This window comes from Pteronotus mesoamericanus, unplaced genomic scaffold (assembly GCF_021234165.1).
Source record: "Pteronotus mesoamericanus isolate MK-2021 breed Mesoamerican mustached bat unplaced genomic scaffold, CSHL_Meso_final scaffold_174, whole genome shotgun sequence".
Lineage (NCBI taxonomy): Eukaryota > Metazoa > Chordata > Mammalia > Chiroptera > Mormoopidae > Pteronotus > Pteronotus mesoamericanus.
Genome location: NW_026555309.1, coordinates 17,126,608 through 17,143,689, shown reverse-complemented (window position 1 = coordinate 17,143,689; position 17,082 = coordinate 17,126,608). Strand labels below are relative to the sequence as shown.

General features: G+C 36.5%; 1 protein-coding gene across 2 annotated transcripts in view; it reads right to left on the bottom strand.

Moving 5' to 3' along the window:
• The window catches only part of CPQ (carboxypeptidase Q), a 409,746-nt gene that overhangs the window by 56,996 nt on the left and 335,668 nt on the right, over positions 1-17,082 (bottom strand). For both annotated transcript variants that reach the window (XM_054590297.1, XM_054590299.1), the window contains exon 7: positions 14,457-14,658. In XM_054590297.1, the coding sequence (XP_054446272.1) occupies positions 14,457-14,658 (202 nt within the window). The remainder of the gene's footprint in view (positions 1-14,456; positions 14,659-17,082) is intronic.

The following is a 17,082-nucleotide window of genomic DNA, read 5'->3' as shown; positions in this document are numbered from 1 at the left end:
TTGTGCAGCCAGACCAATTAAATCTGAGTATTTGGAAGCGGGGCCTCAGTGTTGGTACATTTTTAAAAGCTCTCCAGGTGATTTTAAAGTGCAGTCAAGGGTGTGAACTACAAATGAAGGCTGAGCACCTATCTTGGGTTTATATGGGCTTTGACTGGGTCTACACTAGCACACAATTATCAGGGCATCTCATAGACAATTTCCTGTCAGGAGTAGTGAGTGTGAAATAATTGAACCCCCTAGACAATGCTCTATTTCTGTATTGCACCTTGTAGTATAGCCCTGACCAAAGATATTAAAATGATATCTATAATTATCCTCATTCTTTAAATATGATATCAACAATAATTAATAAGCTATTTCTGCAAAAAATGTGAATTTTGTAAAGATGTGTCCAGCAAACCTTTTCACCTAGGTTTAAACTTTCCATAACTGCATAGTTTAGGGTATTGAGGAAGGTGATTCCTTATCTTTATATAAGATTCTGTTCTCTCATCTGCCAGGAGACTAATTGAGGCATTACCATGAAAAAGAAAGAAAGAAAAGAAAGAATACTGAGGATGCACTTCATAACCAGTCCTATTATAGACCACAGCTCACTCAGATTTCAAAAGATCTATAACTAACAGATTTCACAGAACTCAACCATATTCGATTTATGCATTATCACTGAAATAAAGAACAGACTGACAGTAACCAAATGGGAGGGCAGAGAGGGACAACGGGGGAAAATAGAAGAAGGGTCATCAAAGAACATATATAAAGGACACATGGACAAAGCCAAAGGGGTAGGATTGAGGGTGGGAGGTGGGGGTGGGTGGGGCAAGGAGGTAGAAGGTGAAAATGAAGACAACTGTATTTGAATATCAATAAAAAATAAATTGGAAGGACAATTAAAACAGCAAATGTCATATTCTAAAGAAAAGGTTAGTTACCATGAATTATGCAATCTCACATTTTCTTATGGGATAATAGGGAGACTTAATTCATTATTTTAGAAATCCTCAATAGGGGAATGTATAGAGATATCAGATTAAATTGTCAAATATCAGGTTAAACTGAGCAAAGGGAGCATCTTAAGCCAACGAAATAACCCACACTAAGGAATCTATTGTCTACAACTGAGATATCACTCATTTTTATAATAAAAAGTCCTTACCCAATCCAAACTCAGTTTTACAAAGATCTCTTGATTTATGATGTTTTTCCTGTAGTTTCCATAATCCCATGTGTATTAAAGTAATTAAATTGATAAGCATCTCCTTATTAGAGCTCATAAGAAATTGATGAACTGTCACAATAGTGAAATAAGCCAGTCAGAGAAAGACAAATACCATATGATTTCACTCATATGTGGAATCTAATGAACAAACTAAACTAACAAGGACAATGGGATCAGACTCACAGATGGAGAGCAGGATGACAGCTAGTTGGGTGGGGGGAATGTTATGGGAAGGAGGGACTGAGCAGAAAGGAAAAAGGACTCATAGACATGGACAACAGTGCGATGATTGCTGGGGGGAGGGAGATATAAGGGGACTAAATGATAATGGAAAAAATACAATAAAGATTTAAAAAAATAAATAAAACTTATTGACTTAAAGAAGGTTCAAAAAGCAGACTGCGTATGCCCAATTATAGTCAGGCATTATTGTTGATGTCTGATAATTTCAGTACAAGAAACTGCCAGTCACGGTGTAATGTTTCATGGGACTACTTGCTCTATTTCTCTTCACTTGGAATATTTTTAATTAGGCAAAGCTTCAAGGAGCAAAACATTAAAAAAAAAAAAAATGGAATTTCAGCAAGAAATTGCTAGAAGACATGCAGACCAGTCTCTGAAATGTGTTGATCTGTGAAGTTGGGTCTTGAGTCTCTCAAAGGAATAGGATGTAGGTTAAATGAAGCCTGCCCAAAGGCTGGAATTGGGCTCTATTATGTCTCATTTCTGTTCACAACCTTCAAAAGTTTCCAGCTGTCCCAAATCCTTAGAATGGCTTTCAGGTCCCAAGTTGGGTCCCAGGCAACCTTTTCAGTTTTAGCTCTATTTTTCTGTATTAAATTAATCTATAGCTAAGCCAGGCCAAAGGACTCATTTGAAGGACCCATTGTACTTTATCACCTATGGAATTTTGCTTATCCCTATCTTTTCACATGAAATGCACTCCTCCTCCATTGCACAAAATTATATTTTTTTCTTGAAAATAAGGTGAAATGATACCTCTTTTGTGATGCCCCAGGCAGTTTAATGCCTCTCTTGCCTGAGGTTCTATTCTACTTTTGTTCTTCCTGTGTTTAAAGGCTCCACTAATTCCTTAAGGATAGGGACAGTACCTTATATATGAAATTGGAATGAAACAGACCAATATGTTAATTCTGTTTTCTCTACTTAATAGCTTTGGAGAAAGGAAACTCCCTGGGCCCCAATGGCTTCATCTGAAAGTTGGTTACAGAATAATAATGTATATTTCAAAAAGTTCTTATGAAATTATATGAGATAATGAATGTAAAGCACCTAGAATAATACTTGAATCATAATAGACACTCAATACATGTTAAATTCCCTACTTATTCCTCTTGTCTGAATCTCATATAGCTCTTACTAAGGATCTCTTGAGTGAATGAATGAAATTGTAAAATTGTTTGAGTCAGGTCTAAGAAAGAACAGAAAATAGTATGTCCTGAGGATCCAACATTGATTCTCTATAGTAATTATTTTAATAAGATCCCAAATTATTCCTATCTGCAACCTATTCCCTACTGTATAAAGAAAAACTGTAAGTAAGCATTTCAACATTTAAAAATCAGTAGTTTCAGGATTTAAAACAAAAATATAAAAAGTGGAAATGATATCACATTCAGAGTAATTTTCATTATAGGTTAACAGAAATGTGTACATCTCTAGTGAAATATACATACTAAAGACAAAAATCTGCAATAAACTGTTTGAAATAATCAGGCTGTTGATAGCTGTGTTGGTATTGTCATTCTGAGACCATTGTATATCTATTGTATTGTGTGTATATATAATAAATGAGTAGTTATGTTATTGTACTAAGAAGCAGGATTTTTAGCCAGGGAAAAATGAGGCACAGATATAATAACATTAGGGAAATAAACTAAAACCTTGTAGTTCTGAGCCTAAATTGGAAATGTTATGCAATTTATGATAAATTTCTTCTACAGAGGGAAAAAAATACTATTTCCTACTTTATCCACTGAAAAGACCTAGAAACAACGAACAACCGAATAGCAGTGAGTGTATTCAGTGTTCAGAGTGTGGCTTTTATACCATGACCTAGTAGAAGAAACTGGGTTCTTTGGAGGTATAGTGGATTCCAGATCTGAGGCAGCAAATGTGTAAGATGGTCTGGAATATTTTGTCGCATCAGAAAGCTGAGATACTATCAATGACTATAAGGGTCATGTCAAGAGGACTCAGGAACCAGCTTAAAGAGGCTCTCACTAAGCAAAGATTGGACGATTTGAGCATTAATAAGAATAAGTATTTCAAGTACAGGGAGCCCAGCAATAAACCCACATCTATGTGGTCAATTAATAATTTACAAAGGAGGCAAGAACATAGAATGGAGTAAAAATGGTCTGTTCAATAAATGGTACTGGAAAAATTGGATAGGTGCATGCAAAAAAAATGAAACTAGACCACTTTTTCACACCACGTAAAGGAATAAGCTCAGAATGGATGAAAGACTTACATATAACACTGAAAACCATAAAACTCCTACAAGAAAACATATGTAATAAAATCTCTGGCATTTCTCTTAGCAATATTATTTTCTGATATATCTCCTTGGGCAAGGTAAACAACAACAAAAATAAACAAATGGGACTACATCAAACTAAAAAGTTTTTGCACAGCAAAGAAAATCACCAATAAAATGAAAGGACAATCTACTAAATATGAGAACATATTTACCAATGATGCTTCTGATAAAGGATTAATATCCAAAGTTTACAAAGAACTCACACTACGCAACACCAAACAAGCAAACAATCCAATTAAAAAAATTGGCAGAGGCTGAATAGACACTTCTCCAAAAACATCACACAATGGCCAATAGACATATCAAAAGATGCTCAACATCACTAATAGTCAAAGAAGTGAAAATTAACAGCACAATGAGATATCACCTTACACCTGTCAGAATGCCAGTCATCAATGAATCCACAAACAGTAAGTGTGGGCAAAGATGTGGAAAAGGGAACCTTTGTGCCCTGTTGGTAGAAATGCAGATTGGTGCAGCCACTATGGAAAATAGTATGGAGATTCCTCAAAAAATAAAAAAATGGAACTTCTTTATGACCCAATGATTCGAATTCTGGGTAGGTATTCAAAGAAACCAAAACACTAATTTGAAAGGATATATTCATGTCTATGTTTGTTGCGATGTCATTTACGATAGCCAAGATATGGGAGAAACCCAAGTGTTCATCAATAGAGGAATGGATCAAAAAAGCTGTGGTATATTTACACAATGGAATACTACTCAGTCATAAAAAACAATGAAGTCTTACCATTTGAGACAATATTTATGGACTTAGAGGGTATTACGCTAAGTGAAATAAGTCAGAGAAAAAGAAATACCATATTTCTCACTTATATGAGGAATCTAAAGAACAAGATAAACAAACAAAATAGAAACAGACTCATAGATATAGATATGAGACCGATGGTTGCTAGAGACGGGTGGAGTTTGGAGGCTGGCTGGAAAAGGTGAGAGGTTTAACTCCTAAACAAATTGGTAGTTACAAAGTAGTCATGTGAATGTAAAGTACAGATCAGGGAATGTAGTCATTAATATTGTAACAACTATGTGGTACCAGATGAGTACTTGAAATTTTGAGGGGATCATTTTGTCAAATATACGATTGTATAACCACTTTGTGCACACTTAAAACTATTACAAAATAATATTTTAATTAAACTGTAATTGAAATTTTAAATTAAAAAAAAAGAAGACAGAGCTGGCCACACAGATCCCAAGGAGTAAAAGTAATCTATTCTTAAAAAACAAACAAACACCAAAACCAAAAACAAATAAAACAAAAAAATAAACAATGGGGAAAGAGGTGTGGAAACAATTGGAAATATTTGAAAACTGGCCATATGTAGAATATGATATTAAGAAAAATTATTGTAAAATATTTTAGGAAGGATAATAGTATTATAGTTATTATATAAAATGAGTCCTTATCATTTAAATACATAAATTAAAATGTTTACAAATGAAGTGATGATATAATGTTGGTCATTTGCGTCAAAATAACCTGAGTATAGAGAAGTTAGTGGAATATGGATGAAAAAAGACTGCCCATGAATGAGAAATTCCTGAAGCTGAGTGACGAATAAATGAGAGTTCATTAGACTATTCTTTCTACTTTTGTATATGTTTAAAATTTTCTGTAATAATTTTAAAAACTATAGTGTAAAATCACCTAAGATAATAAAACAGGCTATACTGAGTTTTAAATTCTCTAATCACTTAATGTTAGTATGGACAAAGTTCACATAATTTACAGGAGGAAACACATTTTGAAATAGTTACTGACTTTCAAGCACTTTTTAGGTTTTTTCCTTAGAAATTTTAGTGCTGCTTTATTTAGTTTTCCATGATGAAGTCTCTCCTCTTGTTTTTTTCATGATTATTAAGTAAACCAGATTACAGTCTTAGATTGTGAGCTCCTGGGAAGAAGAGACCATATTTTATTTCTGTATCCTTCACAATTTATATATAATATAGTTGAATGAAGTGTTATATGAGGAGTCAGTTGGAGTATTTGTAAAGTTCTAAGTGAAACTGATAGAAAGTCAACTGCTTAGAAGGGGAACCCTGAGGAACTAATTTTGAAACCCTCAAAGAGGCAGCTAGAGAAGTGAAACTTTACTATGCTATTATTAGAAGGCATGGGAAAGAGCAGATAGAGAAATTAAGTCATAGTGTTTTTTAAGTCCTTATAGTGCAGGAAAAAAAGTAGTGATTTAGTGTGAGCCTCAGATTTTCTACAGTAATTGTTTCAGCCCTGTGCTCCGTCCTCTGTTTTGTCTCCAGGTCCTCTCACTTTGGGCCTGCTCCTTGAGGGTGACTGGGTACCCCCTGGCATGAGCTTCATGGACCGCCTCTTCAAAACATTACTGTCATCACGTTCTCTTTCTGCTGAAGCGTTCTGGTGACTTTGCATTGAGTTTCCCACCTGAAATGTGTGGCTCTTATTCATCTGGCCCAGAGAAAGTCACCTGCTCTTCCCACCCACCCCTCTCCAAGATGAGTCTTCTGCCCAGTAAAATCATTCTTCTAACCATCCCTGATGGCGACACTGCCTTTGTTCATATTATTTCTGTCACCAGGAATGCCCTTCTCTACCATGTCCCTCCATTCTGATACTACTTATCTTTGAATATCCGGCTGTCCTGTCTTCCATCCTGAGTTCCTGCAACTATTCTGCTTATGTTGTTTATATTAGTACTATACCCAAAATTTCCTTTTACTTTCACTTAACTTTTCTTATGTTTATCTTCAAATTGATACTTATAATCAGCAAACATTTACTGGATACCTGTTGTGTTCCAAGTAATAATGAGTATTGTGGGTATATATAAGCATGCATAAAATATTCTTTTAGTCTCTAATCCAGTTTAAGAATATAAAATACAGGGTATATTAGCTTTAAGGTGAAAGTGTGTGCTTTAAATCACAGTTTAAGGCAACAATAGAAGAGACTTTATAAAGTAGTGCATGCCTAATTGCCCAATGGTATAAGCAGTGCCCTTTCCTTTGAGGTCATAGTCATACTACAGGGCCTGAGCCAGGTATGCTTTGGTCAAGATACCCAATGACATCTGTTAAGTTGAAGCAGGTCTATGCAAGGGAGAAGACCAGATGAAGCTGATTAGTTATTCTGATGAGCAATTTCTAATAGTGTGATATTGCTGTGGATGTTATACATACCTACCTAGCACATAGCAGTCCAGGAATATTAAAGAAAGAGCTCTGACTCACCTAAGTTAAAGAAAGACGTAAGAGAGAGGCCACCTGCTTTAATTCCCTGCATAGCTTTTATCACTCTATATTTTTCTCCATTCTTGGGTTCTTTGTTATAGTCTATTTCCTCCCACTGCCCTCTCCTCTCCCCCCTACTACATGTAAACTCCAAATGAGCAGAGACCCTGTAAGTCTTTTTTATATTCTACCTTCAATGTCTAGAGTGCCTGGTTTATAGTAAGTACTCAAAGCATGGTTGTTAGTTGCATGACACTGTCTGCTTATTTGAATGAGGGCTACCGTCAAAACCTGTAGAGTGGCCTTTTCAGGTTCACAGTGGGGTGAGGACAACTCACTATGCAGCATCGATCTCTGCAAACATCACTGACACAGAGGCATCTTTTAATTAGGGACAACAAGGGACATAGAATTGCTGGGTTGAACTATTCCATCTTTTGATTGTTAAACATATGAGTCCTAGGTCCAGAGGCTAAAACTTTAAATTACTTTATATTTTCATTCCTACTTGTGTCCTCCTTCTTGGAACATTTTAGAAGAAAGCCCTTTGAAAATATAAAATGGAAAGTTTTGATTTAGTTCTGCTTAATACCATATGCAGTATTGGACAAAAAATAAGCAAGATGGAAAATATGTGAAATTCTGAGTAATCTGCATATTTGGTACTTCAATACGGAGTCTGAACTATTACAGAAAAGATGAAAGAAATTAAAATATGATTTAAAAAGCAATTTAATATGTAAGGAAAGAGAATAGCTCAATGAAGCAATTATTACTAAAGTAATCATAATCATGATTAGGGCATTACTGTTTACAAACTTCTCTCACATTATCTTACTATCCCTACACACCTAGAACCTACTCATTCAGCATTTGATTCATGGAAATTTTGTCAAGGGCCCAGCCCTTCTTCTTAGGCACTAGGAGTTCTGAGGAAATCACAAACACAATTATAAGAAAAAAGTAACTGCCGTGAGGAGAAATGAGCACAGGGCATTATGGGCATGCTCAAGGGACACTTAACCCAGATAGCCAGAGATCAAAGAAAATTTGTGAGAAGAGATAAAAGCTGAGGCATGGTTGAGTAGGAATTAGCTGGTGAAGAAGATAGAATAGGGCAGGTCCAACAGCAAGGATGTGTGAGAATACTGGGTGCGCCAGGTCAATTAGACCTGTGTGAATGAGAGATGAGTGGAAAGGAGTAGAGGAGCCATGAGAGAGGAGGCTGTACACTATCCAGAGGAGAGAAGAAGTAGAGCCTTGAATTCCATGCTAAGTCAAGTCATGATGCTCTGGAGAGAATGGGAAAACATTGAAGGATTTTAAACAAGGAGAGATGACCAGATATTGCAGCTACTCTTAGTTGCTTATCCAATGAAAACCCTCATCTTCTTTTTAAAGACTCCCAATTTTTCTCATATGTCAGGAGGCTACATTTTTTTTTTCAGTGAAGTCTAGGCCCTACCTAGTACCAGGATGTAAAATTTGACCAATATAAGCCAATCTGGGTAATTCTACTCCATTGCCAGCACCTGATTCAACCACAGACACGTGTCACAATTTTGACCAAAGAGACTTGAATAGAAATCTACTCTGGGGCTTCTGGAAGAGATTTCCTCTCTTAAAAAAGTGATATCCACTGTGGACATTCTTCTGCTATTGCACAACATGTGAGCATGTGTTGCTTAGAACAACTGCAGCCATCTCGAGACCATGAGCAAGCCTGAAGACAGAAGTTAATATGCTGAGCGTGGCAAAGTAGAAAGATGAGAAGAACCAAGGGCCTTGATGTGGTTGCTGGCTAAAGTATGTGTTCTGTAACCACCCACTTCAGAGTTCTTTTGAAAAAACTCCCCTTACTGCCATTCTGAGTTGTGTCTCTTTTCTTATTTTGCAGTCCAAAACATCCCCATTGATAAACTGATTTTCTTTTGAGAAAGTTTGCTGTGGCAGCAGTGAGCCAATTAGGTGGACGGAAACTAAAAATGCAAGTCAAAATATTGGTAGAAGGCTGCTGCAGGAATCAGTGACAAGGAGACAAAGTCTGTGTGGCAGGGAGGGGAGAATAGGTTAAAAAATAGAAGGGATTTAGAGTGACAGGACTTGGAAACCATCTGGTTGTATGTCCTAAGTGATCAAACACTTTCTTTCTCTTCCTTTCCTTCCTTCCCTCCTTCCTTCCTTCTTTCCTTCAATTTCAGACTTGCATTTTTTTTTCATTTTCTTCTCCCCTCTCCCTCCCTCCTCCTCTTTCTCTTCTTCTTCTCCTTCTTCTTCTTGATTATTGTTCACAGTGATGCCAGTCAAGAGCGAATAGAAGAGGAGGAACACCTGTGGGTATTCGGCGGAAACTATGCCATGTAGGCTACTATAGCCATTTTACAGATGAAATAACCAAGTCTCAGTTCACTAGACTGAATGGCCTGTGAGGCTTCGGATCTTGTCTCTCTCTGACACTAATGATTGCCTTCTGCCATACAGTAGATGATTAACAAGGATGCTTAATAATAAATGAGTGAGGTTTGAAAAATTAAGAGAGCACATGCAGTTAGAAGTTGTGAAGTCAGGAAACATGCTCAAGGTCTCTAGCACACTGTCTATCACATGCTAACAATATCAGAAAAAGGTTGACCCAGGTTCTGAAGCACAGGAGAAAACTCTAATTGGTAGATGTAGAATAGGGGTGGGCTCTCTCAGCTCACATTAAGAGATTATCTAATTTTTCTCCATTTACGTATATTTCATAGGATGGTTTCCTTAAAAAGGAGACGTTCAAGAAAGACAAATTTAAGGACATCTGAGAACCATGGATTTTTATCTTATGGCTGACATATTTAATGAAATAGACTCCCTTCATTCTAATCTAGAGCTCATAATTGAAGAATCAGGGGAAAAATTAAGATTGAAAGCCTCTCCTGAGAGAAAAGAAACTAACCTAAATGACTCTTACATTACTTTAAGTCATGCTCTTATATTGCCTTTAAAAGAGTCAGGGAACAACAGTTTACCATCTTATGTAGGAGAATCATTAAAGTACTAGAAGATATTATTCAACATCTCTCAGTCTTTACTCTTTTAAAAGAAAAAACATCCTAAGTGTTAAAGCCTCTCTAATTTATATTATTCTCCCAATATTTTTTTTCTATCTTTATGTCTCTTTTATAAGCATCCTTTATTTCCTCCACATTCCTAAGCTGAGGGACCCAAAGCTTGCTGATAAAATTATTATTTCTATGTTTTTGTTTCTTCTCTCATGTCAGACTTACAAGAATTTAAATGTTTTCTAAAATTAAACTTAGAGATACAGAGGAGGCAAAGAAGTAGAAAGCACTGACCTTAACCTCAAAGAATTGATCACTGGGGATGGGAAGCAGGATGCTCATACACTTTTACTAATCCAAGAAAAACGTCCATGTGTAATTCAAGGGCCAGATTGCAGACTATATAGAAGTGTTTTAGGAATTTAGAAAAGCAATAGAGCCTCAGGGGTTGTTAAGGAAGAACCCATGGACACTGATGAATATAGAGTGAGACTTAAAGAGCATCTGGAATTAGAGAGGAAGAATAGGAAGGACTATGAAAAGAGGTGAATATGGGAGGAGGCTGGAGTATAAAGGCATCTGGAACAGAGAGTTTATATGGCAAATTCATATGAGATACTTAATTTTTAAATGTTTCCTCCTACCACAAAACTTTAGATGTATGTCCATTTTGGACATCATCTAGATAGATGGAAATCATCATATTTCCTCTCCAAAGATGATCCTTCTATAAATTAATCTCTTTAGCTTTGATAATTAATAAACATCATGTTGAATTTTAATTCATCTGTGCTCTTAATTAGCATTTTGACATTGAGTATGTGTGGAACATTAAAAAATTAGGGTCCAGTTAGCAGACTACAAAAATTTGATAGGCCAAGCACATGGTAGAGGCTCAACAAATATTTATTGAGTCAACGGGGAAATAAGAAAGAAAAAGAAAAAGAAGAAACAAACTATGGAGTTTGAAGTTATTATTTCTCATTGATTTTTCAAATGTCAGGTGAGCAATTATTTAAATTATAACAATCAGTATTTTGAATCCTATCTTTAGGTTTAATTCATTATAATTTGCCATATCTTTAAGAATACAGGGCACATATCGTTATATTTTTATTTTCTTTTTTTCAGATTAACTATGGTTCTTCATCTTTTTTTGAAGTTCCCGGTTTTCAATAGGTAACGAGTTATAACATGAATTATTACATTATTTCTTTCAGGAATAGCCCGAACTGAAATATCAGAAGATAGCTCAAGAGTAACAGTGGAAAAGAGCAACAGTTTGGTTCCATATTACAATACTCTAAAGAAAATAAAAAGAAATTCCAGGAAATATTAGTTGTAGTCTAAATGAACCTTCGACTTTATATAAACTTTCCTGATTGACAGAGGTAGACAGGGGAGTGGAACAAAGAACGTGAGAAGAAGTAAGCAGTTATTTACAATAACAAACTCCTTTCCCCAGGGGTAAGTTATTCCGGAGCAGGAATGAACTGAAATCCTTTGCATAAGCAAGAACTGAGTAAGATAAACATTTCAGACGTTGCCGTAGATTTGGAAGACTCTCTCAGCATTCCAGACTCCCCTGTGTTGTATATTGTGGGAAAAGGGCCACCAGCCTTGAAACCATTGTGGCCTGTTCTCAGGGCGACATCTGCGTTTAAGAGCAAGATAACCTTGGGGAAGTCATTTAGCCTTTCTGAGTCTGTTTCTTTATCAGCAAAAATAGGGATAATCATCACTATCTCTTAGGATGGTGCAGATTTAAAAAGGCAGTATCTGCAAAAGCCTGAGTGTCTGATAAATAGTAGGAGCTCAATAAATTGTGATTTGTATTAATTCTTAAGCAACCATAACGGGGCTGAAATTCTCTACTCCACTGGGGCATGAGGGACAGACCTCTTTACCTTTGTGAATACAATCAAATCAACGTTTTAATTCCAAGCAGATATTCTACAATCTACATGTAGATTATGGAATATCTACATGAAAAAAATAAAGCTTGAGCCAATTCTCAATTATCCAATGTAACAAAAACAAGACATACAGAAATCCCCCTTTACCCGAGGTTTCGTTTTCCATGGTTTCAGTTACCCGCAGTCAACTGGTTCGAAATATTAAACAAAACATTTCAGAAATAAACAATTCATAGGTTTTAAATTGTGCATTGTTCTGAGTAACATGATGAAATCTCATGCCATCTGGCTGGACGCATTCCTTTGTCCAGCACGTTCACACTGTATAGGCCACCTGCCTGTTAGTTGCTTAATAATCACCTTGATTATTACAGCAGCGAGACAGAAAGACAGAGAAAGAGACCACATTCACTTACCTTTTATTTACAGTATATTGTTGTAATTCTTCTATTTTATTATTCATTATTGTAGTTAATCTCTTGGTGTGCCTAATTTATAAATTAAACTCTATCATAGGTATGTAGGTCTAAGAAATAAAACACTGTATACATAGTACAATAACATTGCATATGTAGTATGTTTCTGCAGTTTCAGGTATTTACTCGGGGAAATGTATCCCCCACAGATAAGGGAGAACCACTGCACCTGGGAAGAGGGAGTCCGTGTTTTTTTTGTTCTACTCCTGTGTTGGTTTCCGCTCCTCATCTCCCCTTTAACCACCTCCAGTCTCTGCTCTAATTCACCTACAATCTGTCAGTCTTTTTCTCATGTCTACTACCCAGCAAACTTATTTAGCTTTTGTCAAATTTTAAGAATACTCCTACCACAAAATTTAAGGATCTGGAAAAATCTAAAATTCAAATAAATCATTCTATACAACCTAAAGGGCGTACTCCCCCTAGACCCTGACCATGATTAAAAATGACATATACGTAGTCTCAGCTCTGTCCACATGATGCACAGTACTGTAGACAGAAATGTTTTAAAATATTTCAAAGTACACTTAAAACACATAAAAACCATTGGAGAGAGTTTGGGTTCTTGTATTAAAGGAGAGCTCCTTCTATTTTTAGTTAAGAAAGATTTTTATAAACCTTAAAATTGAAAATATGCTTTAAATATCTACAATATATCAAGAATAAGTTTTTTAAAAATCTCAAACCCATGTAGTATGCTGTTGGTGAAATCTACTTTCAGGTCAAAAAAAAAAAAAAAAAAAAAAAGCAGATCCAGAGAGATGCTTTTATTTATTTTAACCTGTGAAATGTTTTGCAGCCACAGAAATTATTCCGGAAACAGTAATGTTAAAACTGTTCAAAAAAATGAACTTTTGATTTGCATAATGCAAATACAGAATACTTTGCAAATGGAACTTTTAACAACAGTTAAATATATATTATATATATATATATATAATGGTGTGAAGGGAACAACTTCAGGTCATAGATTTTTTAGTATCATCAATAACCCCTTCCCATGGCCAGCCTAGGGCACAGTTGTGAGGTGGTATAAGTTGGTCTTCATTAAGAGTGTTGAACTTTCTAGTTGTGTAACCTCCCCAGGCCCACTCTTGTTACACAATTTCATCCCTGTCTAGGATTTCTTTTAGAAATATCAACCTGGTAAATCACTTATCAGGGTAATTAGTGTATGCCCCACCTCTTACATGAGCCTTTGCAGTAGAACAATGATTTTCAACCTTTTTCATTTCATGTCACATATAAACTAATTACTAAAATTCTGTGGCATATCAAAAAAAACATTTTTTGCCTATCTGACAAGAAAATAGATATAACTTTGATTCATTTACACCAGAAAGCTATTGTCATGTTGGCTGTTGTCATTTTTTTTTTTTTTTTTTTTTTTTGACAATCTAAGGGAAAAGAGGTCAGTGTCCTTGACTAAATAGTCAGGTATTGATTGCTGTAAAAATTCTTGTGGCACACATGTTGAAAATGGCTGCATTATAAAAAAGTGATTAGCCAGAAGTATCTCATCTTCAAAGAATAAATCTCTACTGGTGAAACTTCAGGCACCACCTATTTTGGGTAGGGAATTATTGGGGTCAGAAAAGATTTCCTAGCACAGGACTAGAACTAGAAGAATACTCATAGTAATAATTGCCTTCTATTCTATTTCTCAAATTTTGATTGTGCAATCACATGTACTATATTTGCAAAAGATATACCTTAAAAAAAAGAACAAGAGATTTCTAGGCCCAATCCCAGAATCATTAAGACAGACTCTCTGGGATTGAGAAACTTACAACTTAGAAAGGTAAGACATATGAATAAACACATACAAACGAGTATTATTATCCCAAGTTTGGAAATGATCAGATTATACCTTATAGACAAAAAGCTTCGGGTGTCCATACATGCATTTGGCGTTTCAGTATTCATTGTGCCATGTAAAAATAGAAACTTTAGTTTAAATTGTAGCAGTATACAAGGAACCCCAACTTTATCTTTTGGTCTTACCAGGCACTCCAGCTTGGATCCAGAAGTTGATGTCTGCCCCTTCTCCATCACCGAACACCCGTGTGATGTTGACGGGCTGCAGGAGGCTCATGACCTCCTTCATGATGGCTCTGGCCTTTTCACTGCCGGTGAACTGCAGCCCATAGGGTAGGAAGGTTCCCCCATCAGACTCCATCACCAGGCTGTAGTTGGAAATATTTGCCTAAAAAAAAAAAAAGACAAAAGTGTTTGGTTTATTTCTGTTGCTTCTATGCTTTCTCCTTGGGAACTATCAACAACAATAATCAAATACTTTATCTCTTCACCAGTTCTTGCCAAAACAATCTTGCTCTGCCTGACTTAGGGTCCGGCCTGCAAATTACCTAACTGTTCTGAGATGCATAATTATTCATCCTGGGATTTGCCAAACTCAAGTTGACTTGGAAGGACTAAAATAATATAATAAACAGAAATATAAAGCCCTGTATTAAAGTTATTCAATTATTTCTACTAGCCATATTGTTCTCTCTACCCATTTTCTTAAGCGAATGCCGCATAGCAGGATGTAATTCTTCCTATATGGTGGGGGATCTCCAGGTAGTATTAGTGATAATCCAGCAAAACAAAGTATATGCTCTGTGGACTATTTCTTTGCACCTCTTTCCTCTAAATAGATATTCTATCTTTTTTTAATTGTGAGTTCTGCTGAAGCTTAAAGGTATCAAGATGATAGGTTTGTCTTGGGTTTCTGAAGTTGTTGTTGTTCTATCTGTTGAATCCCCCAGGAGGGAGGTAATAGAACAACACATGAAACACTGCTCTGTCTGGTGCACAGCCATAGCACTCTAGACCCTGGCTCTCTGCCAGGCCGCAAGTTTGTCCACTTTCTCCAAATAAAGTCTGGTAACAAATCACACAGTGACTTCATGTAGCCAATATTGGCACTACAAGAGCTCCGAACGTAAGAGGCTCTCACCAGATTGCACAGCTAAATTGCCACACTGACCTAAGACCAGCAAGTTTAAGGTCCTTCCGACTGGTCTGGCTATCTGTTTCCCAGGAGACATCCACTTCTTCAAGACTGACCAAGTACTACCAACAACTACTAGGCTGAGTTATTCCCAAGCTATTCCTTGAGGGCACTGTCTTCATTCCTCATTTTTCTACCTAGTAAAAATCAATAATAACATTTGTACAGTGCTCCCAGAGAGCTTTCATATTTATAATCTCCTTTGATCTTCTTCTATAACCTCTAAAGTAGACAAAGCAGCTTTATGGTTGATGCTGTCTTATAGGAAAGGAACTGAGGATCAGAGATGTCAAGTGATTTGTTCGAAGTCACTCAGTTGGCAAGCAGTAAAACTGGGTCTGAAATCCCTGCTTTTCAAAACCCTATGCTGAAATGCTAGCATGCAGTAGAGTGATAAGTAATGCTTGTTCTGAATTATAATGATTTTTCACTTACATAACCAATTGAGAGTTGCATAAGTATTTATTTTTTTCTAACACAGATTCCTTTTATAATGATTTCCCAACTATTGCCATGGAAGTGTAAAAGTTGTCCCAAGGGCACAAGCAGTGGTGAGTTCTAAAGGGGGATGTTGCCAGCATTTACAAGGACTGAATGGGGCGACGGCAGGCCCTGGGATACCAATATTTTGTTGTTGTTAATCATAAGAAAGTTAAAGAGAAATCTGCTCATATTTCTACTCTCACTTCTAAGGAATTTCTGTCTTGATGATTTTCAGAGAAAGACCCAAGGCATTTATGATGAAAAGTGTCATCTCAGTTTTCCACTGTGCCTACTATAGAATGGCAGCATCATTAGAGTAAATAATGTGCAAACTATTTGCATTAATGCCTTATATTCAGGGCTCATTTAACTAGCACATCAATGCTAAGCTGGCAGGTTGACATGTCCTAACCCTCTCCCCTCGTATGCCCTGCTCAGCCCCACACCAAATTCTCTCTGTCCCCTGTGAAAAAGAGAATGGAAACATCATGACGCATTTGCAAATGAAAACAGAACTGGGTAATCTTCTACGTGAGCCTTCCCACATTACAGGCAAATCCCATCTTTCCAACATGAAAATGAAGGAAATTGCTCTTAATTATTTACTATTTAGGTTAAAAGTGGAGCTAGGCAGCAGTTTGGCTGTCAGACCCAACACTAATCAACAGCCCAGTGAGACAGACTTAGCCCTGGACTTAGTCTATTCTATTCCTGACTCAGCATTGACATGCTGGCCTGCCAAGGGCGATGACTGGCTCTCTCCCTCTGTTTCCCTGTTATGTCACCTTGGCCTTTGGCTTCCATCTGTAGGTTGGTACAAATGTTCTTTCCCAAGGCTTAAATAATGATTCTGTGCATATGAAGCTTTGAGCACCTTAAAAAAAAAAGACTTTTGTAGGCCAAAGTCAAAGTGGTAGCATGAACTAAACTTGTCAGGCACCTAACAAAATGTGCATTAAGGGCTTCTTGGTTGTCTTCAACTGCAAATGAACAGATGCCCTAGGGACAGCAGACTCCGACTCCATGGTTTGTGAATGCTATGGTGCAATGTCACAGGATGTTGATAGGAACATAGAGAATAATACATAAAAAGGAACTTTCAAAGATGTCCTACGCTATATATGTAGCAGCCAG